This window comes from Artemia franciscana, chromosome 15 (genome assembly GCF_032884065.1).
Source record: "Artemia franciscana chromosome 15, ASM3288406v1, whole genome shotgun sequence".
Taxonomy (NCBI): domain Eukaryota; kingdom Metazoa; phylum Arthropoda; class Branchiopoda; order Anostraca; family Artemiidae; genus Artemia; species Artemia franciscana.
Window position 1 is genome coordinate 16,154,968 of NC_088877.1, and position 24,017 is coordinate 16,178,984.

At 36.1% G+C, this 24,017-nt stretch overlaps 1 protein-coding gene across 4 annotated transcripts in view; it reads left to right on the plus strand.

The window, feature by feature from the left end:
- Window positions 1–24,017, plus strand: part of LOC136036100 (lysophosphatidylcholine acyltransferase-like) — a 98,754-nt gene that overhangs the window by 8,180 nt on the left and 66,557 nt on the right. For all 4 annotated transcript variants that reach the window (XM_065718099.1, XM_065718097.1, XM_065718096.1 and 1 more), the window contains exons 2-3: window positions 3,037–3,188; window positions 13,883–14,028. In XM_065718099.1, coding sequence (XP_065574171.1) covers window positions 3,066–3,188; window positions 13,883–14,028 — 269 coding nt within the window. In that variant the 5' untranslated portion in view covers window positions 3,037–3,065. The remainder of the gene's footprint in view (window positions 1–3,036; window positions 3,189–13,882; window positions 14,029–24,017) is intronic.

Sequence of the window (24,017 nt, forward strand, 5' to 3'; positions counted from 1 at the left end):
TCCAGGTGCAGTATCTACAAACCTTTGAAGCAGTGGATTACCCCCTTGAACACAATACTGAAATAGGTGACAGAAATTACAATCATTTTCTGCTGCGACTAAATTAGGGCCCTGATTATCAAGCTTACCATCTTGCTTGAACAAAGCTAAAAGTGCTACAGTTCTACACTGGTAATTCATTTGATACTGTGACTTGGCATTTTGTGTAAGTGTACCATCCTTTCCAGTCAGATTTTAGTAGTCCTTCAGTGGTATTAAGATGAGCCAATCCATTTTTTGTCCACCAACCCCATCCCCAGACACAGTAGACCATCCTCTGTTGCTATTGGAGATTCTCCTTATGACACAAACACTAGACCAACGTCCCTCATGTTCTTTGTGACGGCTCACCACAAGCCAGATAAACCGGGCAAGAAGCTCAATGTTATGTTGATGAGTAACTTCACTCTCCTTTCGTCTTTGTATTGAAGTTGGAACTTCAGCTTGGTTCTTTGGCTTCCATGTTTGCTAAGAAAAAATGCAATATCTCCAGATGTTAGTTGGTTTGTTTCTTTTAGTATCACTGCAAAACTGAAATCAGAGGAGGGTGTGATGCTGGTGTCAAGCAAGGAGGATGTACTGTTACTTGGGTGTGTTGTCTCCATCTGATGTATCTTGGTTCTTGTATCATCTCTCGATCCTACTGGCAGCTGATCGGAATGTTTCAAATCAATTTCTGTGTTGGAGTTGTGGGAAAATCTTGGTGGTGACAGCTCATTATCCTTGGCAGAGTTGGTAGGCAGTGTCTCTGTAGTCAAATCTGTGTGAGAACTAGAGGCAACAGGTAACAGCAAACTTGAAGTTATTGTCAGAGTCTTTGAATTGAATGAGCATCCTGAACCGAGGAAAACGACGGACTTGAGGCATCTGAAAGAAATTTTTTTTATTTTTTTTTTCTTGTTAAAGAAAACCCTTTAAAAAATGCTAGTGGAGGTAAGCGACCCAAAATAATTGATATTTTTCTCTCAACACTCGTCAACAGTAAAATCGACAGTGTCTAGACAAAATTGTTTTTCAGAGTTTTTTTTTTTAAACGAATTTATAGGGTTTCATTAATTTTGTCTGATCGGTATGTTGACCTCCAGTGGTCAATCAAGTCCTGAATGATCAATTCTGAGCATCCCTCTCATTAGAACCATTTAGGTTATTTTTTTTCCTTTGTAAAATTCCCAATTAAGCAGAGAAAAATAAGAAAATATTCTCTAAAATGCGCCCAAAGTAGAGATACAGTGTTTTCTTATGATGATAATATTCACTTCAGAAATGGATTGTCTTAGAAGCTCTGCCTTATCTCAATTTAGGGCATTTTGCTGAAACTTGGTCAAAGTGCTGTTTTTACTCGTGCTTTAATAATTTCTAACTTAACCCATTTGCACCCTTTGTTCCCATCTGGGAACACCTTACTTTAAATTTTTTATGACTAACACGGTAGCAGCTAGGACAAATTTTAAGCGTCCCCTAAAGTGTCTTAAGAATCAGATAAGCTCTCAAATTTTTTCGGACCTGAATTTGGTTGTTTTGGTTCTCTGGATTTTTTTTTTTTGAAATATGGGAAAAAGTGAGTTTTTGAAAACTATCTGTTTTTCATTGAACACCAGGGAAGGCAAGTGGTTGAAATCTCTTGCTTTAGCGTTTTGTTGTTCTATAATCACCATTCTTCGAATCTATTTAAAAATTGCACAAAAATGTTTATAAATAGAGGATACAGCATCAGTTAACCAAAAGTTATCTTGGGGGGAGGGTCATCCCATCTGACCCCGTGGATCTGTTCCTGGCCTAAGTTGCTTTTAGCTCTTTCATTCATCTAATTTCAATAAAATTAGTCATATAATTAAAATAAGTAAATAGATAGATTTATTCACACGAAAGCCCTATTGGGCCATTCGCTATTTAATTAGTCACAAAATTAAAATTAAGGATTTTTTTTAGTGGGAGGGGGCAAGGGCAGTTCAAAAAATCCCCCCTTAACATAAATTGATGTTGTAAGTTGTTGTATCATACCCCCATCAATGATGTCCAGAAACTGTACCCTAAATCAATAGGCTCTTAAGAAAAAGAATCGTGCGAGTAGTTTCATGTCTAAATCTCTAACAGATCAATAGCAAAATTTTGGGTGTGGGGGCCACTTGACCAAGGGCACCAATGTGACTCGAGGTGGGCACCAAATTGACAAGTTTATTTTAAAAAAGATTAAAAAAAGAAAAAGAATGAAGTAAGGTGCCAGAAGTATCTTGGTGGGAGGGTCGCCCCCTCCGCCCCCTTGGATCTGTTCCTGACCTAAGTTGTTTTGAACTCTTTCATTCATCTAATTTCAACCAAATTAGCTATATAAATAAAATAAATAGATCGAAAAATTTATTCACATGAAAGCCCTATTGGGCCATTCGCTTTTTAATTAGTCACAAAACTAAAACTAAGGATTTTTTTTGAAGGGAAAGGCGGTTTATTATTAGTCAATACTTACCTTTCGATCTCCAGAAATATCCTTTGATTCCCTGCCACATTCAGTCATCAGTCTTTGTCTCTTATTCATTCTATGCTCGTGTCCAGATTTTTTTTTGTCCATTTTGAACTTTTAGCCACAAAGCTACTTCTCAATGTAATGTCAGATTGTGAATTGACAAATAGCTATAACTTCCGGTATTACCGAACGTTCATCTGGTAACACGAAGAAAAACTGATTCATCAAAACATGAGTTTCCATGTTTGTAAAATAGGGGGAAGCTAGCAGCAATCAAAGATTTTTGTGCCAATTTTTAACGTAAATCATTCACATGTTCGTTTTTGAAATGCTAAAATAATTAGCGATTTCGTTGTCGAATTACTTTCATCTATCTATTCTTAGCAACAATACTGGAATCCCTGTTTCTCTTTCTTCAAGTACATATGTAAAGAGACTATCCTTTGGTCTGCGTGTAGGAACTATGCTCTAGACAAAATTCAATTTTTATAAAAAAAATTGACTTTTTGTTCTTGTTGTTATGTAATATTTTTCAGGTATTGACACAAGAATTGCTGCATAAGAAATGGAAGGTCCTGTCGTGAGACGAACTATAAAAAGAAACGAAGATGTAACTCTAGATCAATCCCAACCTCAAACAAACCCCTTTACACACAGTATATCTCTGTCTACATATGACAAAATTAAGGTAGGTTTCTCATTACTCCCATTTTTGCTAGGCTTCAATTATAAATATGCCCAAATATATTGTGTTTGCATAATGTCAATCAGAAATTTCAGATTTTTGTTATAAGTAAATATTTGTAGGTTTGAAGGGATTTATTTTCTTGCTCACTTCCACTTCCCCTTTCAAGGTTTCACTTGCAAGAAAAAACATTATTAAAAGCAGAAAATTAATTGTGTATTTTTATGTAGAAGCCTTTTTGAAGGAGGGGGATTTTGTAATCTTCTACAATCTCTTTATTCCCATTTAATTACCTCTGAAAATCCAGGTACCAATTGGTTGATCTCTTAACTAATACTAGCATACTGCATGCAGAAAATGATAATAGGAAATTCTCCCTTGAGGCTGGTCAAAATGACTAATCTTGAATCCTTGAAAAATTCCAGCATTTGAAACCTTCGAGCCACAGTTTCTCTGTTAGAGAGAGTATCATTTGGATGAATATCAGGGGAGGTGAGGGTAATTCTCATATATCCTTCCCCTGTGTGTAGGTTTTGTCTGTAGAGCCACCTTTTTAAGAAAAATTAAGGAATTGTGACGTTTAAATGCAGTTCTTCAGCACTTTTCAGCACTCCTTCTTTTAAAACAGGTTGTCTGATATATGGCACAGTATTTTTGCTGTGTACCTATATACAAAAAGGTATCTAAGAGTCCTCAGAATCATCTAGATAAAGTATATAACAAAATATTCGTTAATATAATCAATCATTCTTTTGAAATACACAATTTATTAAAGTACACAACTTACAGTACACAAAATATACAACTTATTACAATTTATTTATTAAATACACAATTTATTTATTTTTATTAATTAAAAAAATTCTAAAAAAAGAAAAGTTTGTCAAAGAAACGTAAAGAGCCATATTAAAACGTAAGACGAACAGAAATAAAGTCATCTAATATTTAAAACTTAGAACAGTCTTGAGATTACTGTCAAACAATAGATGAATCCCAAAAAGAATAGAAATTAAAATAAATAGTCACATCAAACAATGTTAATTTATACTTTTTATCATTAATGCTCATTGCCTCGGGGATGTTGGGGCTCAGGTTTGGTTCCAATAAATCAGGTATAGGTTAGGAAGCAATAAATGTGCCTTGGAGGCATATTTGTTTGGTTTTTCGACGATTTAAAAAAAAAATTCTAATCGAATGAGCTCCTTCTGGGGTTTCTATGATCGTGCTTTCCTGACTATGTGGCCTGGAGAAAAGAAATAGTACATTTAAGGGGTATGGCTCTTTTCTTAGGCAGCATTCAAGCGCTGCCCATGATATCTGCTCTCAGTCAATTGTCAGTAACCCTAGCGTGACTTGCAACAATACTACCAAATTTCGTTTGGTTTGTTGTTTAAAACAACCCACTTCCGTCTTAGACTAAGATAATCTTTCACCTTCAGTTAGCAGAAGCTAAAAAACAAGGGGAGAGATGTGCAAACAGTAGGCTTGAAGCATGAATTGGAAGTGTGTGTTATCTAGAATACCATTGACTTTCTTGAAACTAGTTTCTACAATTAGCTTCTTTTTTGTCTCATACATGCTCAGTTCTGGAGTATATTTAAATATGTTGTGTAGAGCAGGTTAATTAGTCCTTTTGCTCGTCAAGTCTTTTCTTTTATTCTGTATGGCTTCCAGGAATTAGAATTGACTATTCTTTTGAAAAAGCCATACTTTCTTTAAGCATGGATTTCTCCATGGTTGTTTACAAAATCATATCTCTTATGTAAGAAGACGTTTCTATACGACGTTCTTGACATGTGTAGGGCAATCAACCTACAAATGACCAACTTATTCTGTTTATGTTAGTGGTTCCAAAAGCACACATTTCAGTGCTCACGGAAGCTATGGGACCTTATATAGAGGCGTCAAGAAACATAACAACTTTATGCTCTAGAATCGCTTAAATAATATTGTAAAATTCTTACGCTTCAGGCTGTCCTAAAAAATAAGTTATTTTGAGCGTCAGGCCTTGAAAGAAAAAAATAATCTTTTTCCACTCCTTTAGCTGTTGTATTCTTACTTATAGCCAACTTTACCCAAATATTGTAAAGCCAAATGTACCCGAATATTGTGAGAAACTGAATTGATAGAACACTCAAGTAAGTTTATGTAAAAAAAAAAAAAAACACAAAAAACACCATCTTGCGTCACCCAGAAACAGCATAAAGTTAATTATAGAAACAATAGTTGTATTTTTTCCTATTTTCTTACGTTTGCTTCATTTTGGGTAAAACGAAAAGAAACACCAAAAGAGAACAAACAGGAATTTTAAACCTGACTTTTAATTTGGGCTCAAGGTATTATTATTATTTTTTTTTTTAGACCAGGGCACCTCGTATCGAAGGAGTTGTCATAGGAACTTCTCATTTGACTGGAAATTGGAAGGGCTTGTGTCCTTTTTAATAGTCGAAAGTGTTTGGAGGACAACTAACACCCCTTCCACGCCCACCATTTCCCCAAAAACATCCAATCAAAATTTTGAGATAGCCATTTTGTTCAACGTAGTTGAAAGGTCCGGAAATTATGTCTCTGAGGATGCCCCCCTCAGGGCTTCCAGGGCAAGGGTTTCCGAAGTGTGTCTGATAGAAATTTTGAGATGGCTATTTGTTGTCGTAGAAACTTCGAAAAAGGCTCACTCGATTGGAAATTGAAAGGGCTAGTGCCCTTTTTAATAGTCCAAAGTGATTGGAGGGCAACTAATCTCCCTCCCATGCCCACTTTTCCAAACATCCAATAAAGTTTTGAGATACTTTATATGAGATACCTTTTTATTAGTCAAAAGTGATTCGAGGGCAACAACCCCCCCCCCCCCCCCCACGCCCATCAATTCTCAAAGCACGTCAAATGAAAATTTTGAGATAGTCATTTTGTTCAGCGTAGTTGAAACGTTTGGAAATTATGTCTCTTGACAACCCCCATACCTTCTCAAGACCAGAACATAATTTGTACTTTACTGAAAAAAATGGCTGTGGATTGTCAGTTTAGCATACATCTACTGATATATATATTCCTTAAGTTTTAAGTATTTTTATTTATTATAAGTTAAAAAAGTTAAAACATTTTAAACGTATTTTGTCGTTCAATGTTGTAGAATGAAAGGATTAGAATGGCTTATGAGTCTTCAACGGGAAAGTAAATGCAAAACAGATATTTTTGTCTAAAGAAAACACAAGACAGGATAAGTTTTTTCTAAAATAAGACTAATAGCTGATAATTATTTATCATAGCCATTAAGCTATTAAATTAAGTAATTTATATTTTTTAATGTGATATACTACTGATATTTCCAGATTGCCATTTGTTCAAAAACAGTCCAAAGATTCGAATTCTGAAAAATAGAATTGTCCAAAACAAGTGCCAAAAACAGAAGTTTTGATTAGCTGTGAAGCATCCATCCGCACGTTATGATAAGTCAAAATTCAAAAACATTTGATTTGCATTATCACCTGCAAAAATGACTGATGGATGTATTATCTGGGGACCTCGTTGGTTGGATTCTTATTCAACCAGAAATATTACAAGTCAGTTTAGTTAATGTTTCCAAAGATGACACTTTTTATTTTGATCTGACGCCATTTTTAGGGCGTTTCAAAGGAAGTCTTGTAGTACTTCAACGGGATGAGAAAAAATGACTTCAGAGGTCATTTTCAAGCAGTTTGCGAGTAGCAATTGCATCTTATCTCTTCCTTCGATTGACTAGGGTGGAGAGTTTGAGGGACACAAAGCGTCCCTCGTACGATTTGTCTTACAAAGCTTGCATGAGCTTCGTTGCACACCTTTGGACAATCGAGTGCTTTAACGCCCATTTTCATTGGGAGACTCTAGGGTCATTCCAACTTCCAGGTGTGGACGTACAATAGTTTTGTACAGCTAATTGACCACACACGGCTTCCTGGTGGTATATGTTCGTTTTATGAGCCCTAGGGCTCAGTTTGCATTAGCAACATGAGCTCGTGTGAGGCTGTGGAACTTGGGCTCGTCATCAATGATAACCCCTAGGTCCTTCTCCTCATTTACAGCTTCAAGTAGGTCATCTCCAATATGGTCAGGTCGTCTAGGGTTGTAGTGTCCAAGATGCAGGACTTTGCATTTTAGCAAGTTGAACTGCAAACCCCACTCAGATGATCATCTAGATGGTTCATCTAAATCTTCTTGCATTATTGAGTGATTGGGGCTAATTTTGGCATGTCCTTAGAGCTTGCAATCGTCCCTTTTCAATGGTGTTACGGGCCTGTCCTAAGAGCTTGTTTCGTCCCTTTTAATGGTGCTATCAGGACACATGTATATAAGGGCTTTTACATATGTGCATAAGGTTCCATATTAACATTTCTCCAACAGCTCTCCATATGCCCCGGTATAGTAACCTACTGGAACCAGAAACAACAAAGGAGACAAAGGAATAAATCAGTGCTAAATACTTTGGGCTTGTAAAAGACTAGTGGTTACTTTATAAATTAGGTTCACACTTTCTGCAAGAAGATTAAGAATTTTTTGACTTCTAATACTGCTTTTGTTGATCAGTTCAGTTTTCAGCAAAGTGATAGTTTTTCAGGATTTTATAAATACGAGAAATTATCACAAGTAACAAGACCTCCTCCCAATCTCCCTTTTCCCTAAAAGCTGGATCGAAATTTTTAGATAGCCATTTTGTTCTTCATAGTTAGAATTTGACTTGTAGGATAACCCCACATCTCATAGGAAAAGGGCTGTAAGTCATGAAATTTACCAATTGTGTATATAGAATTTGATCTTAGGAAGCATAAACACTTCAGGGAAAATTTCCTGTAAGATATTATTTCAATGGGAGTGGGGGAATTTGCCGGAATTCCGATGTTGCGAAATCATTTTTTGTCTTACTTTTTCTTTAGCAAATCAATCTTAAATGTAAATATGGTCAGGTGAATTGTCACGGAGGAATTTTAAGCAGTATTATAATTGTTGGGGCATTTCTTGAGTGAGAAATTCCCCTAGAAGAAACTTTCTGCATGGAAAGTTCTTATTGAGGGAAGTTGCCACAGAAGAAATAATCCACAGAAGAGATTATTAGGGAAAATTGATAGAGGGATTTTTCCAAAAAATTATTTATGGAGGGGTGATTTCCAGCATGATTTGAAAAAGAGTAAATCAAATGCATTATTTTTTTTTCAAATGAAAGTATAATCAGAAACAATTTTCAGTACTTATGCATTATATGAGATCAGATAGGACAATAACTGGTTAGTTTGCAAAACATAGCGATAGAATATAGTGTCTCATCATGGATGTTCGAATTAAAACTTGGGATTTGCCAAGGACCAAAGACAGGCAATTATATTTTCCAGGATAAGGGGTTGTTACCCAGAACAAAACAGTGCATCAATGGACCCACCTTGATTTTGCACTCTTACAAGAATCAACATTTTTTGAGTGTAAAACTAGGCCCTGTTTGAAAAACGTCAATTTGTGTGTCAATATGTGGTTTTCAAAAAGAAAATACAATTTGCTACTGTAGTTTTTCTGTAGTTTTTCTTTTTTTTCTTAATTCTGAAAAATAAGAAAAATAACGTATTTTTAACTTACGAAGGAGTGATCGGATCTTCATGAAACTTCATATTTAGAAGGACCTCGTAACTCCGATATCTTATTTTAAATCTCAACCGGATCAAACGTAATTGGGGGGGGGGGCAGTTGGGGGGACCGGAAATCTTAGAAAATACTTAAAGCGGTGAGATCAGGATGAAACTGGATGGGAAGAATAGAAACCTGTCTAAGATACGTGACTGACATAACTGGACCGTCTAACTTTAGTTTCTGACCTTCTCACAAGTGCCAAATGAGCTCTTGGCTCTTGGTTCTTCCGACCTCGTACCATATGAGCTCTCGGCTCTTCCGACCTCGTCACAAGTGCCATATGAGCTCTTAGCCCTTGCTGTCTAAAAAAACACAAGACAGGATAAGTTTTTTCTAAAATAAGACTAATAGCTGATAATTATTTATCATAGCCATTAAGCTATTAAATTAAGTAATTTATATTTTTTAATGTGATATACTACTGATATTTCCAGATTGCCATTTGTTCAAAAACAGTCCAAAGATTACATAGCAAGGCCTTTGGAATTGGTACAGCCCCCCAGAGTCTGGGTGCCAGGGTTGTAAGTTATACCCCGGGGGTATATAAGCTTTTTATGGGAGGTGTGGTTGTTTGAACTTCCACTTGTGGTTGTTTCGAAATTGATGTAGGGCAACTAGCCCCTCCCTCCTTGACAAAAGTTTTCTCTAAACGCATCCAAGCAAAATTGTGAGATAGCTATTTTGTTCACAATTGTCCAAAGAGCATATAACAATGGCTTCAAGGTGGACATAACCCTCCAGAGCCCAGGTGCAAGGGATATAAGTTATGCCCCGGGCATATATGGTTCTTATGGAACGAATGGCTGTATAAACTTCGGATTAGATGGGGCTCATTCGGTTGGAAGTTGGAAGATCTAGTGCACTTTTTAAGAGTCAAAAGTGAAAGGAAAACAAGCAGCCTGCCCCCACAATCCAATCATTCCCCAAAACATATCCAATAAAAATTTAAAGTAAACTATTTTGTTCAGTATCATTGAAATGTCCATTAATTGTGTCTTCGGGGATGTCAACCTCCCCACAGTCCTCAGATTAAGGCCCGTAAATTTGACTATTCGTCCATTGCTTACATATAATACATGTCACTGAGAAAGGTGAATTTCATTTTCCAAAAAGACGAAGGGAAAAGAGGTGAGCCTTTCAGAGAATGTTGAAGAGAGTGCTGAACTAAATTAGAACATGTTATGTGTTTACGGATTGTTAAAAGGGTGTAACTCGTGAATCACTAGGCATATCAGTTTGGGACTTTCAGGAAATATTAAGGGTTATGATCAAAGTGTAAGTGTACTCAGGTTGTCAAAGAGCATAGATAGAATCTTTTAGAATGATATTAAGTTTTATTTCTCAGGTCAACTTCAGAAGCTATAAAATTAAATTAAAAAACATTGTTTGTGTTAGGACTAAAAATTGTTGAAAAAGTATCTCCAACATACAAATAGAAACCAATACTATGGATTCTTATAGAAGAAAACTGAAAGATATACAATTTTTTTCCATGAAAAAGACTATGTCAATAAAAAACGAACATAAATTAATTAAAAAAACTTTTTCCACTTGACAAGTTTTCAAAGAAAAGTAAAGAGCTCCATTTAGCTTAGAATGAGCAAAAATAAAGTCAAATAATCTTCTAAGCATAAAACTCACAAATCACTATCAATAAGTAAATGCAACTCAAAACGAGTAAAAATTAACACAAGCAGGGCTGATAACCCCTATGCCTTCTCAAGACCTGAACACTATTTGCTCTTTACTGAATTTTTTTTCACTAAAGCGCGAATGTTGTTTTGGTCTTGAGAAGGCATAGGGGCTATCAACCCTATTGCTCGTTTTGAGTTTGACTTGGCTATTTATTGTAATTTCTATTTGTTTTGAGCTTCATTCATTTATTGATAGTAATTTGTGGTTGTTTTTTGAAATTCTCGGGAACATGCCATTAAATTTGCGAAAACCAGAATTAGCACACTATACAGATAACGCATCATTCTTGAAACTCTCAGGAACATGCCATGGCATTCTCGGTGTCCTAACATAATTCCACGTCCCAAAAAATTCTAAGTTCAAAGAAAAAAATAAATAAAAATACTTTCCAAGTCCCAAAAAATAATAAATTTCATAAAATCGATGGAGAACTGCTTAGAAACGAAAATGTTGTTCATTTAGTTGTTGTCACAAAAGACCAGTTGTGAGGGCTGTCACAGGACGTATTGTAATGTTTCAATGACAACATGAATGATTACGCTATACCAGATAACGTATCATTCTTGAAATTCTCGGACATGCCGAGAAATTCTCCGTGTGCCTAAATAGTTCTTAATCCAAATAAATTCTAAGTCCCAAAAACCTTAAATTTCATAAAATCAATTGTAAATAGCTTAGAAGCTAAAAGTGTTGTTGACTCAGTAGTTATCTCAAAAGACCAGATGTAAGGGCTATCACAGGATGTATTGTATTGTTCACTGACAACATGAGTGATTACGCAATACCAGATAACGCATCATTCTTGGAATTCTTGGAAATATGCCATGAAATTCTTGGAAACCAGCATGATTACTCTATACCAGATAACGCATTATTTTTGAAATTCTCGGAACCCTGCCAAGAAAATCTCAGTGTGCCAAAATAATTCTAAGATCACGCAGCATTTTTGAAATTCTCGAAAACCATGATGCATATTCTTGGAACCATGCCAAAAAAAGGTGTTAGTAACTCCAATACTACATCGGAGTATGGGCTGCCAAGGTATTAGTGTCTCAAAATTCCAGATATGAGGGCTGTCACAGGGCCTATTGTTTTGTTTCACTGACAACACGAATAAGTATGCAATACCAGATAACGCCTCATTCTTGACATTCTCGGAAACATACCAAGAAATTCTCAATGTAGCAAAATAATTCTAGAAATGCCAGGAGAAGGCCCCCAAGAGAATTTTACGTCCCAAGAAAAGTCCAAAATAAAAAATGTTACTACTAACATTAATTTTCTAATAGAAAAATCACGACTGAGAGTATGTTTAATGTGATTCTAAGACATGGAAAAAGAGTTGACAAAATTTATAAGTTCCAGCCCCCCTCCCCACCAAAAAATGGGGGGGGGGCAGTGGGGTCCTTGAAGGAGAAATGGGTTCCTGGAGGGGGACTCGGGCTCAAGCGCAAGCCCAGCTGATGGAAAACGATGTGCTCAGGACCATTATATTACAAAAATGATGTCTGGTCGGTTGTTGTCATTACAGTTTTGGAGATCAGAACAAGTTTCATTAACCATCAAAAGAATATCTCTGTCATGCAAGCATCTCAAATCACCATGATATGCACATTCTCGGAATGATGCCAAAAAAGTTGCCTGGAAATAAATCACTGATTACATTTACTATATATAGAATTTCAATCGAGAAATCGATTGTGCAATTAACTTGTTACAATATTGTGACGCTTAACCAGCGTCCAGCGTCCCATCAGTTGGCCAGCGTCCAAGAAACAATACACTGATTGCTTGGAATGTATTTCTAAGAACATGACATTATTAATGACTTGTTGGCTCAGTCGAGTAACGTGTCGTTCTTTTACCGAAGGAAATCATGGGTCCCACGTTTTATTCATTCATCAGACATAAATTTCATAAAATCAATGGAAAACAGCTTAGAATCTAAAAAATGTCTCGTTGGAAAAGAAAACATATCACTATCTATAACTTTAGTTCGCGACAATGTCATCTATGACTCTGGAATGGAGCATTATGTAGATGGCAGCAGCATTTGGGGAACCCTCATTCTGTTTGGTCAAAGGGAGTATATGGCGTTTAAAGTCATTGATCCTATACTACTAGCTACCAACCAAAAGCAAAACAAAGCAACTTTAGGTTACTATGACTGAGTTTTGTACCTACTAGATTGCAGCTATTGCTACAACCATAATTACTTGACTTGTTTTCTTGAAACGCCTATACTGAATCTATATTAATGAAGATCATTAATATATTGGAGAATAAAAGCAGGAAAATAAGTGACTTCATACATGAACACAGGAATTAGCATGTTTCGCTTTTGCTTTCTCTTGTATTTTACTTGGTAACTCTTTCTTTTCATCTTTTAGTATTCTTAACCCATTCGAAGTATGAGATGTTGTATACTGTTCATGGTTGATCAGTTTGGTCTGAAACTATATTTTGTTGTTTTAAAATTTTACTTTTATATTTGATTTCATTTCGCTGAAAATGATATTGGCTGGTGGTTATTGCCACTAGTGATCACAATCACAGCTTTACTACATGAGAATCTACTGCGTTCTATTTTATTTTTATTCCTGTAAATTTTAATTAATGCAACTTGTTTTGAAATACTAAATCCTGAACAGAGCGAGTGAATCACTTTAAAACTATGTACATAGGAAAAAAATCTTCCATTGAAGTCATACCGTTGCTTTTGGATCTGACGAGCGCATATTTCTTTTTTCACTATTCGTTCACTTTGACGATAAATATTTTGGGCTGTTAAAAAATAATTCTTCATTTTCTATGGTTAAATAAGTTGTTATTTAAGGGAATTGCCTAAGATTACACTTGTTTAATTAAGCAACATCATCAGTGACTAGAACCAAAATCTAGTTTTTGCCAAGACAGTAATGATAATAGCAATGACTTAAGGATTAGTCTTATCAAATAGAGTAATCAGGTTTCACTGAAGTAACCATCAAATACGGGGTCGTGCGCATTAACTTATTTTGGAATTGGCCTAAGTCTTGGAAGAGCATATTAAGAAAAAAACTAATGCGAACCAAAAACTATAAAAAATATAAGAAATTATTGAGGAAGTGGTGAGAATTTCCAGATTTGGAGAAGGGAGATACGCGCTCAAAAGCCCCTACTCTGTGTAAGTGCCTGACTGAAAAACTGGGAGATTTTCATTATGCTGTCATCGTTCTGTTTTCAATGTAATTTTTCAGATTTGATCGGAAAATATTGGAAGGTCAAACATAACCCTCGGAAGACCTAAAAATTAATTCGCTAATTGATGGTTGTATACTTTGTTCAAAAGGACCTTTAACTTCTTCTTTTAGATATTTGTTTTGTCTATCGTCCTTCTTCTTCCAAGAGTGATTGGTGTTGCCATTTGCCTAGTTACATCTTATTGGCTTGCTTGTATAGGGCTTTTGGGTTTATCCGAAGAAGAATTGAAATCTAAGCCTATGCAAGGATGGAGACGGTAAGCCTCGTTGACTTTTTAAAATTGGGCTTTATTTGTGTAAGTCTTGCTAGATAAAAATAGAACGCGGTAGACAAATGGCTCTTTACTAAGCTAATACTAATGTTTTGCCTCAATTAAAAAACCCAGCAGCAAGAGGCTATAAAATATGAAGTTAGATATCCTGTATGAATAATGAAATGGAAAATCTTAAAATAATACGGGAATACTTCTGTATTAAATAATGGCTAATTAATTTTATCTACAAACACTTTTGTCAATGTATTTAACACACTAAAAAAAGCAAAATAGGGCGGAGAAACTAAGGCTAGTCACTTAGTAGAAGAAACATACTGTGTAAAAAGAAGATAGGAAATGAAAAGAAAAAATAATGTACTAGTAAATACAAAAAGGAAACAATCGAATCGTAAGATATGCCAGAAGACAGCTTACACATTAAATGAAATTTTACATAAGTGGCTAATGAAGTCGGAATCTCTTTCTATACTCGGAACTAGCGGGAAATTTGCAGACAAATGTTCACGAGAAGACAATGTTCCTGGCTAGTGCTTTTTGAGCTAAACTAAATTATTACTCTTGTGGCTATGTAATAACGTACCAATGTCATGGACGTTTGCGGCTACCACTTTTTGTCGATAAGAAACCGCTTAATTGACGAATAGTCATGTCTGGTAAACTGAAAAGAAGAAACAAAAAAAAAACAAGTAAAATCTTTCGTTACAAGATTTGTGACAGTCGAATACAAGGCTGAAAACCTGGTTATTTTGAGGCCACCTTTGGGGCTGTCTTCGACGGATACGGGGAAATAGGTCCCGTCGGTAAAGGTCGCGGAATTGGACGTCAGTATCCAGATTCTAAGTTCGAAAAGAGATACTTTGCTTGTGTTTTGGATTTTATTCAATATTACTATAGAGTTCAACTTTTTTGTGTTGGAGAGTTTTAACATTTCTGAGTATTTAGAATTGATAAATTGAATAGCAATCAAAGTTGCTTTTTTAGGCATCTTAGTCTCATCTGGGTTCCTAGTATACTTTTTCTTTCTTTTTCTTTCAAACGAAGATGTGAAATCAGGTGAGCTGGATGCTGGCCTTCTAAAAACATAATTTCGACTCGATTTGTATAAAATATGTTTGTTGGGTTAGGTTTTAGCATTTAATTTGGTTCATTAGTGATAATTAACATTTTTCACTAAGGTATTTTTACAATTCATTTTTTATAACGACATTGTATCTGTACGGCCGATGATTGACTCCTGTGAGAGACTTAAGATCTAAACTGAGTTATCGCAAAAGAGTAAGTGGCAATTGAATTTTAAGTTGGAACCAATATTGTGACTATGAAGGAAAAGTGTTTTTTTTTTTTTTACAGAAAATTTCACCATAGTTGGATTTCTTTTTAGAATTGAGCCTCTAGTTAGTGGCTTGTTGTGATTTGTGTCGTAATTTGACTAGCTGAGCGCGGACATCAGAGAGAGACAGTAAAATCGTGGTTAAAATAAGAAGGAAAAAGTAATGCAGTGAAAGTGATGACCAGTCTCTGCCCTTTCAAGCTGAAAGAACCGTTGACCCATATTGAGATTAAAGCAAGGGGGGAAGAGTAAAACTGTCCCTGACATTCATGGCTTGTAGGGTTATGTGTGCATATTCTGCCGAATCGTCTCTAGGAGGCGAAAATTCCTCTTGGAAATCTTCCTTGGACTTCTCTATTTACACGTCACTTCAGACCACCGCACACGGTGCTACATTGGGGGGGGGGGGAGAAAACCCTCCGGTATAGCCAAAGCAGTAATCATGTCTATACTGAAAAACCGGCTGATTCTTTAGAGCCTACCTCCTGATATTATCTCCCGTTGAAGAAATCTCAATAGCATAGTAGTATCCTCTTATAAAGAGATCGTATCAAATTTCGTGGAACCTATAACCTTTGCGAAAAGATAAAATATAGGCACTTGAAAAGGATAGGAAACTTACTATTTGATTCTTCTGTTAAAAAAATGAGCTGAACTAAAAATGGGAAAATATTAAATAGACAATAAAATCGCGTAGGGGCCTTTGAACCAATTAGCGATGACGATGGCTGTGCGCTAGCTACTCAGCCAGATGAATGAAAGGCTGGTTCTCCCTTTGACCCCGTCTTCTTCAGCGGTTAAAAATTCTCTGTAATGCCAGTGCAAGGACTTCTCAGACACTATTAGGTCGCTAATTCCTCAAAGAGGTCCAGTAATACTCAGGAAAAAAAGTAAATATTAAAGGCAGTTGAAAGGAAGGAAAACAAATTCAATTAATAGCTAGGGCCAGGGGCGAAGCAATGAATTTAGAGACGGAGTAATATTAAACTATGAAAAGGACATTTATCTGATAATTAGAGCTAGGGGCTTAAAATCCCCCCTCCTAAGATAAATGGCCGCCACCACTCCACACTGGTCAGCACCTTACAGTGTATATGAAATAACTACACAAATACACATAACACCAACTTCAAAATCTTAATTAAACCTTCCGACCATCCATCTCTGGCCAATGTCCATACTGCTGCTCCTATGAATTTGGCCCAGTATTTCTTGCCATCCAACGTGTCTGTAGAACGAATAGTCATTGGCTGTGTAGCCATCTCAACCACGTTTGTGGTTTTTATGAAGGGAATCAGCGATATTAGCGGAAAATAAGCGTGCTGATATAATGGTGCAATGTCAAGGGAGATTGGCTCAACTAGCCTATTAACCTCTAACTGCTGGAACACATCCACACCTTAACTAAAACAAGACTTGTCATACAAAGGCTCATGGTAACGATTGGGCAAAGGGACTTTAGACACAAATCTGAGCTAAATAGGAAGAAGTTTCTTCTCGATGCCACCCCATAAGACAGTTTAATAAAGAACACGTGTCAATACCAAATAACGGTAAGAAAAATGAGGGGCTATGGGGATCAGATTGAATGTTTGGGGGGATAGGTAGTGACTATTAATGGGAGAGAGTGTCCCGCAGGCACCATGGCTTGGAACTTCTATGCCTCATCAAAGGTATGACAACTTGCTTAACGATTGCAGGTTGAGGGAACTGACTATCATCTTCAACCTTCCGAAAGGACTCCCCCATATGTTTCCTCCCGAAGGGACTCCTCCCCATTAATCTGGGCCGATGGCTCTATAAGTCCATAGGACAATTCTCAGATTCCTTCACAGGCTTTCCCAATAGAAGCTTATCTGCAGCAACCCTCGAATTTTTCCAAAACCCATTGTAGTCCTTCCAATTCTACCTCCACTTAAATTCTGTTTCCGCCAAGAGGACTGAGTCCTTCTTCCCCTAAAACTCTTTTTTCCTGCCACAGTGTTGCTTTTGATTTTCCACATTGAACAAATGCAAATTGTCTGTAATATTACTGTCTTCCATTGTCGACTGGATTTTCAAATTATTTCGTCTTTTTTTTGGCAATCTTTTTTTTCTACTTTTCTTCAATTTTTCAGTCACGCAAAATAAATCATCATCAGATACAAATTGGCCTCTAATGTCTACTATCTCAAATTGAATTTTTAAATTTTTCTCTCTCTTTTAGTTTTCTTTACTTTTTTCAAAGGAAAAAAAAAATAAATCGTCATTGAATGGGAACTGGATTTCAAAAAAGGTTTCTTATATTACATTCTAATTTTTTGAGAGAACGCACGCACTCTAAAATTGTTCACAATTTTTCTTTATCACACTTAAATGCCCCATTCTGGTGTTTCTTTATCGGTGCCTCATCTTTGGAATGTAAGGTTTGAAGTAAATCATTTCTAAAAGGCGAAACGAAAAATCACGAATTTCAGAAACATTTTTGTTCGGAACTTGAATTCTAAGCATCTCTTTGTCAAAACTAGGCGGTTTCGCCTTGTCATTTCGCTTGTCATTTCCCTTAGTCACTGAAGTCTTATGTGTTTCCTCCCTTAGACTGGTTGGCGTGACCAGTTTTGTCTCCCCAATTCTCCTACAGAACGATGCGCCCACTCCCATTGTCAAAGAAGTCGCTCATGTTTCAGCCTAAGAACTTAATGTTTGATAATGTCTTTATGCCTAATGAACTTAATGTCTCATTCTTTCGCAATCAATTCCTGGGGAAATTGTCCTGGCGATCCGACGACCTATGTTGTTTGTGATGAAGCATTACTCTCCGAATTTCCCCAATGAACTTTTATCAATCCTTCAATAATTTGCAAAAAAATCTTGGTAATTTTTGATTGGCCTAACTGCGGACCTCTTTTTCTTCCTCTATCCTCTTCTCAAGCAATTTGTATAAGGTAGAGGGTGTGGCCTTTTTCTGGGTCTAGAAGCTTTATCTATCGTTGAAAAAACTTGCCAATAATATCCAACCGAACTTTGTTAACCTTTCTTATGCACTTTCCTGTAGGTTTGTGCCTCTCTTTTAAGTATCTCTGTAAAAGCCTTATTAGCAATGTATTCTGCCAATATTAGACGAATAATTGATCACGGATAAAGTCCTGACTATTAAGGGTAATTGCTCTAACCTCCTTACTTTCCCTTAGTATACGAATCTTTCGAGTAATTTCAGACCGAAATTATTCGGCCCCTTTGACGACCTCTTTATACACTTAGAATATTTTTCGGTGTCCTCAATAGCATCTTCGAAAGCGATATATTCCACTTTATTAATCGAGTTAAAAATTGAACTAACTAATTTCCTTAAAACCTCGCTATTGTTATAAATTAATACAGATAGGCAGGACTCTTGGTATTAAATTTTGCTTGCTAAATATCTTAAAAGGAGAGTTTCATCTTGAACCACTACTACTTTAGCTAGTTGATCTCTGTACATCCGGATATCCGATATTCTCCTGTTCAACTGGGATTATCCCTGTCAATTAATACAGCTAAAATTTCTACCAGATCTGAAAATACTGCGATCCTATAAATCTCAATGTATCTCTGTCTATAATGCAACTTCATTATCGAACAATTGTGAAGCGAAACTCTATACTGACGTAGCGAATTTCATCATATTTCTCCTCAGCAAATCTCTGAAACGCCATAAAAATTTTACGAAATTTCAATGCGTATAACTTATAGAAGAAAATTGCGCATACATTAATCGGAACCAGTGAAAATCTTGTTAATAAATGAGCAATACTATAAAATGGGCCAGGGCGAAACCGACCTGTTTCACCAATTCACTATTTGGACCAAAGAATCGTCTGTCTCAACAAGCAGTTTCACACTAAACTATCGTATTTTGAACCTCCGAACTGCCAGGTTACCTCTAAAGAACAAGTTTCACGCCTCCCTGCACACCCTATAATGTAATTTCCAAACAGGTAGATTACAACCAAAGGTCAGGCTCCACGCTTTCCTTGACAAACTCACAGCATATTCTTCGTAATTCGCCATAAATAAACTTTTCAGTGTACATTCATTTGTTGTTTTGTTCAGTAATCTTGGTCATGATGTTGTTAAAAAAAGTTATTATGGGAAGGTTTGTAACACACGTCCCGTGAGATACAAGCCTTTCCCCATTGCCATGGTTTCTAAATCTAGTTCTTTTAATATAAATTAAGTAATAAGAAAGAAAATGCAAATATTAAAGAGTTCTAATCCTTTGCAGCAAACTAGTGGACAAAACTTTATGAATCTTTGAATATTTATTATTATTTTCCTTGTGGTAATTATTATTTTCCTTAATCTTAACAGTAAAATTCTATTAAAAATGCAATCTAAATCGAACCTGAAGTTCTATCCCATAAAAACTGAAGTGATTTTGAGGGATGACCTGCTCTTTTAAAAAATTTCTGCAAATTTGTTTTGAAAAAAAAAATAAATACTTTAAGACTAAGGAAAATAATAATTACCATAGGTTAATTTGCATGGTGATGTAGAACACCACCCTGGGAGGATCTTCAAAAGGACAACTGCGGCAGGTCGCAAGATCTAGATCTATAGACAACAGCCTCTGCCCTTTCGGGGTACCTGCAAGACTGGGGACCTTGTGGTCAACTAAATCTCCACTTGAGGAATAAATTAAAACCTAGTAAACAACACAGCATTCGCACGGGATTTTGATTAATGGATAATTCTTCTGGGCTTAGTCTGTTTTAGCGGGCATTTTTGGGCTGAAAAACCTCTTCCTAGCTAATTTATCATCTATGGGCTGCCTCCCGGTAGTAGCATAATATTTGTAGGCACGAATGTATAATGAGTTGGAGGTAATATGCTTGAGACTGTCTGTGCAGGATTTCGACTCTTCTTGAAAGAAAAGCATCGCCAATTGCTGAAAAATATGTTGTCGCCAAGATGGGCCCAGGAGTGCACAAAGCCAAAATTCATACTGGAGGTTCCAGAGATTTCTTGCTGTCCGGTTCTAAGTCGCCTCAAGCGCTTTGATCTAGACTTGGGAATGTGTTGGTCTCCGTACTGCACTGGTATCTGGGACCATTGCTTTTCCTGTGGCCAAAATAATTTCAATGATTTAAAGAATATGAAGATTGGAACTTGGAATGTTACGACGTTAAAAAAAGAACTATCATATCGACATTTTGACTGACGAATTGAGATTTTTTCGTATTAAATCAGAAGACAAGTTTTATTCCCGATTATATGAATCATTTTGATAGACTTTGTCTTAGGGAGCACAGGGAAAGCAATGGAGACCACGGATTCAAATTGAGACGAAAAACTATCCTCGACTTAGATTATGCTGATGATTTAAGCATCCTAGATTTTAGTGTGAGCAAAATTAATGAGCTTTTAGAGGTTTTGCGAGATCAGGGTGCTAGAAAAGGTTTAAAAATTAATGTTAAGAAGACTAAGTCACTAAGGCTATGAATAAGTGAAGATGAAAAGATGATGTTGGGTAACGAAAAGACTGATCAGGTGGACAGCTGCACTTACCTTGGTAGTATTATTAGTAAAGACGGAGGGAACAGTGAAGATGACTCTGAAGCATATGTGGTCCGAAATATGAATGAAGATTTGCTATATGTTTTCCAGAGATATTGCCTACGGATTGTTGTGGGTACCCACCTGACTGACCGTATATCAAACAGTAAGGTGTACGAAAGTGTGGTTCAATCCCGCTTTCTAAGGCTATAATAAGAGAAATGCCGAGATGGCTAGGGCACGTTCTGCCGATGAAGGATGACAGATTGCCGAAAAATGTCCTTTTCGGCCAATCGTCTAGGACTAAACGGAAAGCAGCGGTTGGGGTGGGAAAATGTCATAAAGAAAGATAAAAAAGAAATGGGAACTTCCTGGAAGGTTGTAAAGAGGGAGGCTTTGGATAGAAGGGGACGGAGAAGGAGCGTGCATAACTATTTTGGCCTCAGTGATGTTTGAAAGAAAGATTTTCGTCCAATAAAATACCTAGGAATCGAACATGTCTTTCAGAGGGACGAGTTATATCACCATGAGTGGTAAAAATAGTTTTGACCAAAAGAAAAGAAGTCCCTGACCCAGAAAAAATAAGTAGACTAGATTTAGGGCAAGGCGATTTGCATCGAATCAAGCAAAATCTCTTTCTAGCACAGAATACATTTTCATGATAAGGGAAGATTCCTTAATTTCTGAATACCCAAAAGAACTATCATCTGCAAGTGCAAATAGCACTGGGTGTTGAGCTGCCTTTCTAGGTGGATCAAAATTTTGATCACAACTACTACAGCAACTTCGTTTATTTGTTCAGATACAGCAATGAAAAGATTATTGATGAATATAAGAAATAAAACATATCCTAGGATAGACCCTTTAGGGACACCAAAATCAACACGGAATTGATCTTGAAGCTTAGGGTCAATACTGATAGACCTTTCAGATAAATAAGTTTCAAACCAATGGTAACTGCTTCCCCGTATCCCTATGGGCTCCATCTCGGAGAGTAGGATAGTATGTAATACGCTGTTAAACGCTTTCCCGACATCAAGGAAAATTGCAGCTGGAATTCTACCCTCATCAAGTGCCTGGTAAATGAACTTCAGCAAGGCCATGCAAGTATGTTCTGTTGATTGTTTAGGGCGAAAATAAAACTTATTGTAATGCAAGTCTCTTTAAATACAGAAATGACAGATGTCTAGATTAAATACATTTTTTTTTAATTTTATCAGAGGCTGATAAAAGAGAAATTTGTCAATAACTAGAAGGATCATATCCAGAACCACCCTTATGGAGAACAACTAATCTGGGAGATTTTAGGGAACTAGGAAAAGTTCCATTCAAAAATGATAAGTTCATAAAAATTGTGAGAGGAGAGGGAATAGAGGGTAATATAAAGTTCAAAGCCTTGGTAGGAATTTGGTAAGGTCCACAGTAGGATGATTCTATTAGCTCAGAGACGATTCTCTGGACTTCAAACTCTAAAACAGGATCCAAAACCATCCATTTTTAACAAGAAGGACTGAGGTACTTTTTAAAGTCATTGGTAGAAAAAGCACTAATCAAAATATCTTCAGATATTGATTTCCCTACTGATGCAAAGTAAGAGTAAAATTCATCCATTATGACCTGACTATTAGGTATTACTGCCCTCTTAAAAATTAATGTATTGGGCAAGTTATTTCTTTTGGAATTGGAATGAAGAATTGCGTTTGTAAGTTGCCAGGTTTTTCTTATATTCTTGCCAAATTTGGAGAGCTTCTGGGAATAAATACACTTGGCTTTACGAATTAAGGAGTTCAATAAATTTCTAAATTTTTTATACTTTTCAAATGAAAATTTAACAAGTCCATAGGTGCTTCCTTTCGATTCGTCCTGCCTGAAAACTCATTATGCATCTTTGATCATTGAAGTTATAACTTGAAATTTTTCACTGATCATCGAAGTTGTAACACATAAATGGTTCACTGTAAGTGCTGCGCTTTGATTTTTTTTTTACGGCAAGGGAATGCAACTTTCAAAATAGCTTGCAAGTTATGAGTGTCAAACAGACGTTATTTTATCAGATGTCAAACAGACGTTAAGTTAACGCTCATGTGTTATGTATTTGGTAATTTGATTGATGAAAACAAGTAAAGGAGGTCCACAGAGGAAAGCTAGGACATAGGTTGACCTGAAGAAGCATTAGGGAGAGAAGGGCACAACTTGAGACTGAGATAATCTCTTTCAAGGTGATGTAATTGCAGATCTGCAGAAAGAACAACATACAGTTGCAAGTCGCGAGCCTTGTTGGATTTTTTAAGATTTTAATGCCGAAAACCACGATTGAATAGACTCCAAACAGTAACGAAATTTTTCTTTGAAGTAAGAATCAATACTAAAAAGTGACATTTTTTCTTGTTTGAACAACTAACACTTTTTGTTGCTGCAATTTTCACAAAGTCCATTCTAATATGCACTTGATATACTATCCATACTCGAGTACATCAGAAAACACGACCTGCTTTTTGTCCGTATGATGTCTCGTGCATTAAAATCAAAGCCACCAGTGAATCTCACTTCGTTTCATTAACAATATTTGTATAGTTTATTTTATTTCCACGTCATAAATTTTATTCCGTTGACTGCTTTATTGCATGCTTTATTTACAAACAGAACCTGGATAATATGTCTGAAAGTTTAAAGCCTTATCTGTAATCGCTACTTTAGAAGTAAAACGCACGTTAAAAGAAAAAAAAAAAAATCAGTTTTAAGAATAGTCCAAACTGTCAGTTTAGTAAAGAGTCATGCAGGTTACTTTTTAATCGTAATATTTCTTGCTATATTGAAGATGTGGTACTGACTTCTGCAACATTTTGAATATAGACTCAAGTATGTTAATACTTATGCTAGTGAAGGAAGGGAGAGCAATATAGAGAATAACTTAGATGAATGAAGATAAAGATGTTTCAGTCCATTACTTAAGCAAACCTAACCAAATGTACAGAACAGGCAAGTGCGCAAGGGGGGGGTAGCTTTGGTTAGGCAAATTTCCTAAGATTTCAACTTTTGAATGTTTTAAAGATTTTCGCATTGTCAACCTGTTTTTTTTTCGAATTTGTCCCCTCCCTCCAAAAAAAGAAATAAAATTTTCTACGTA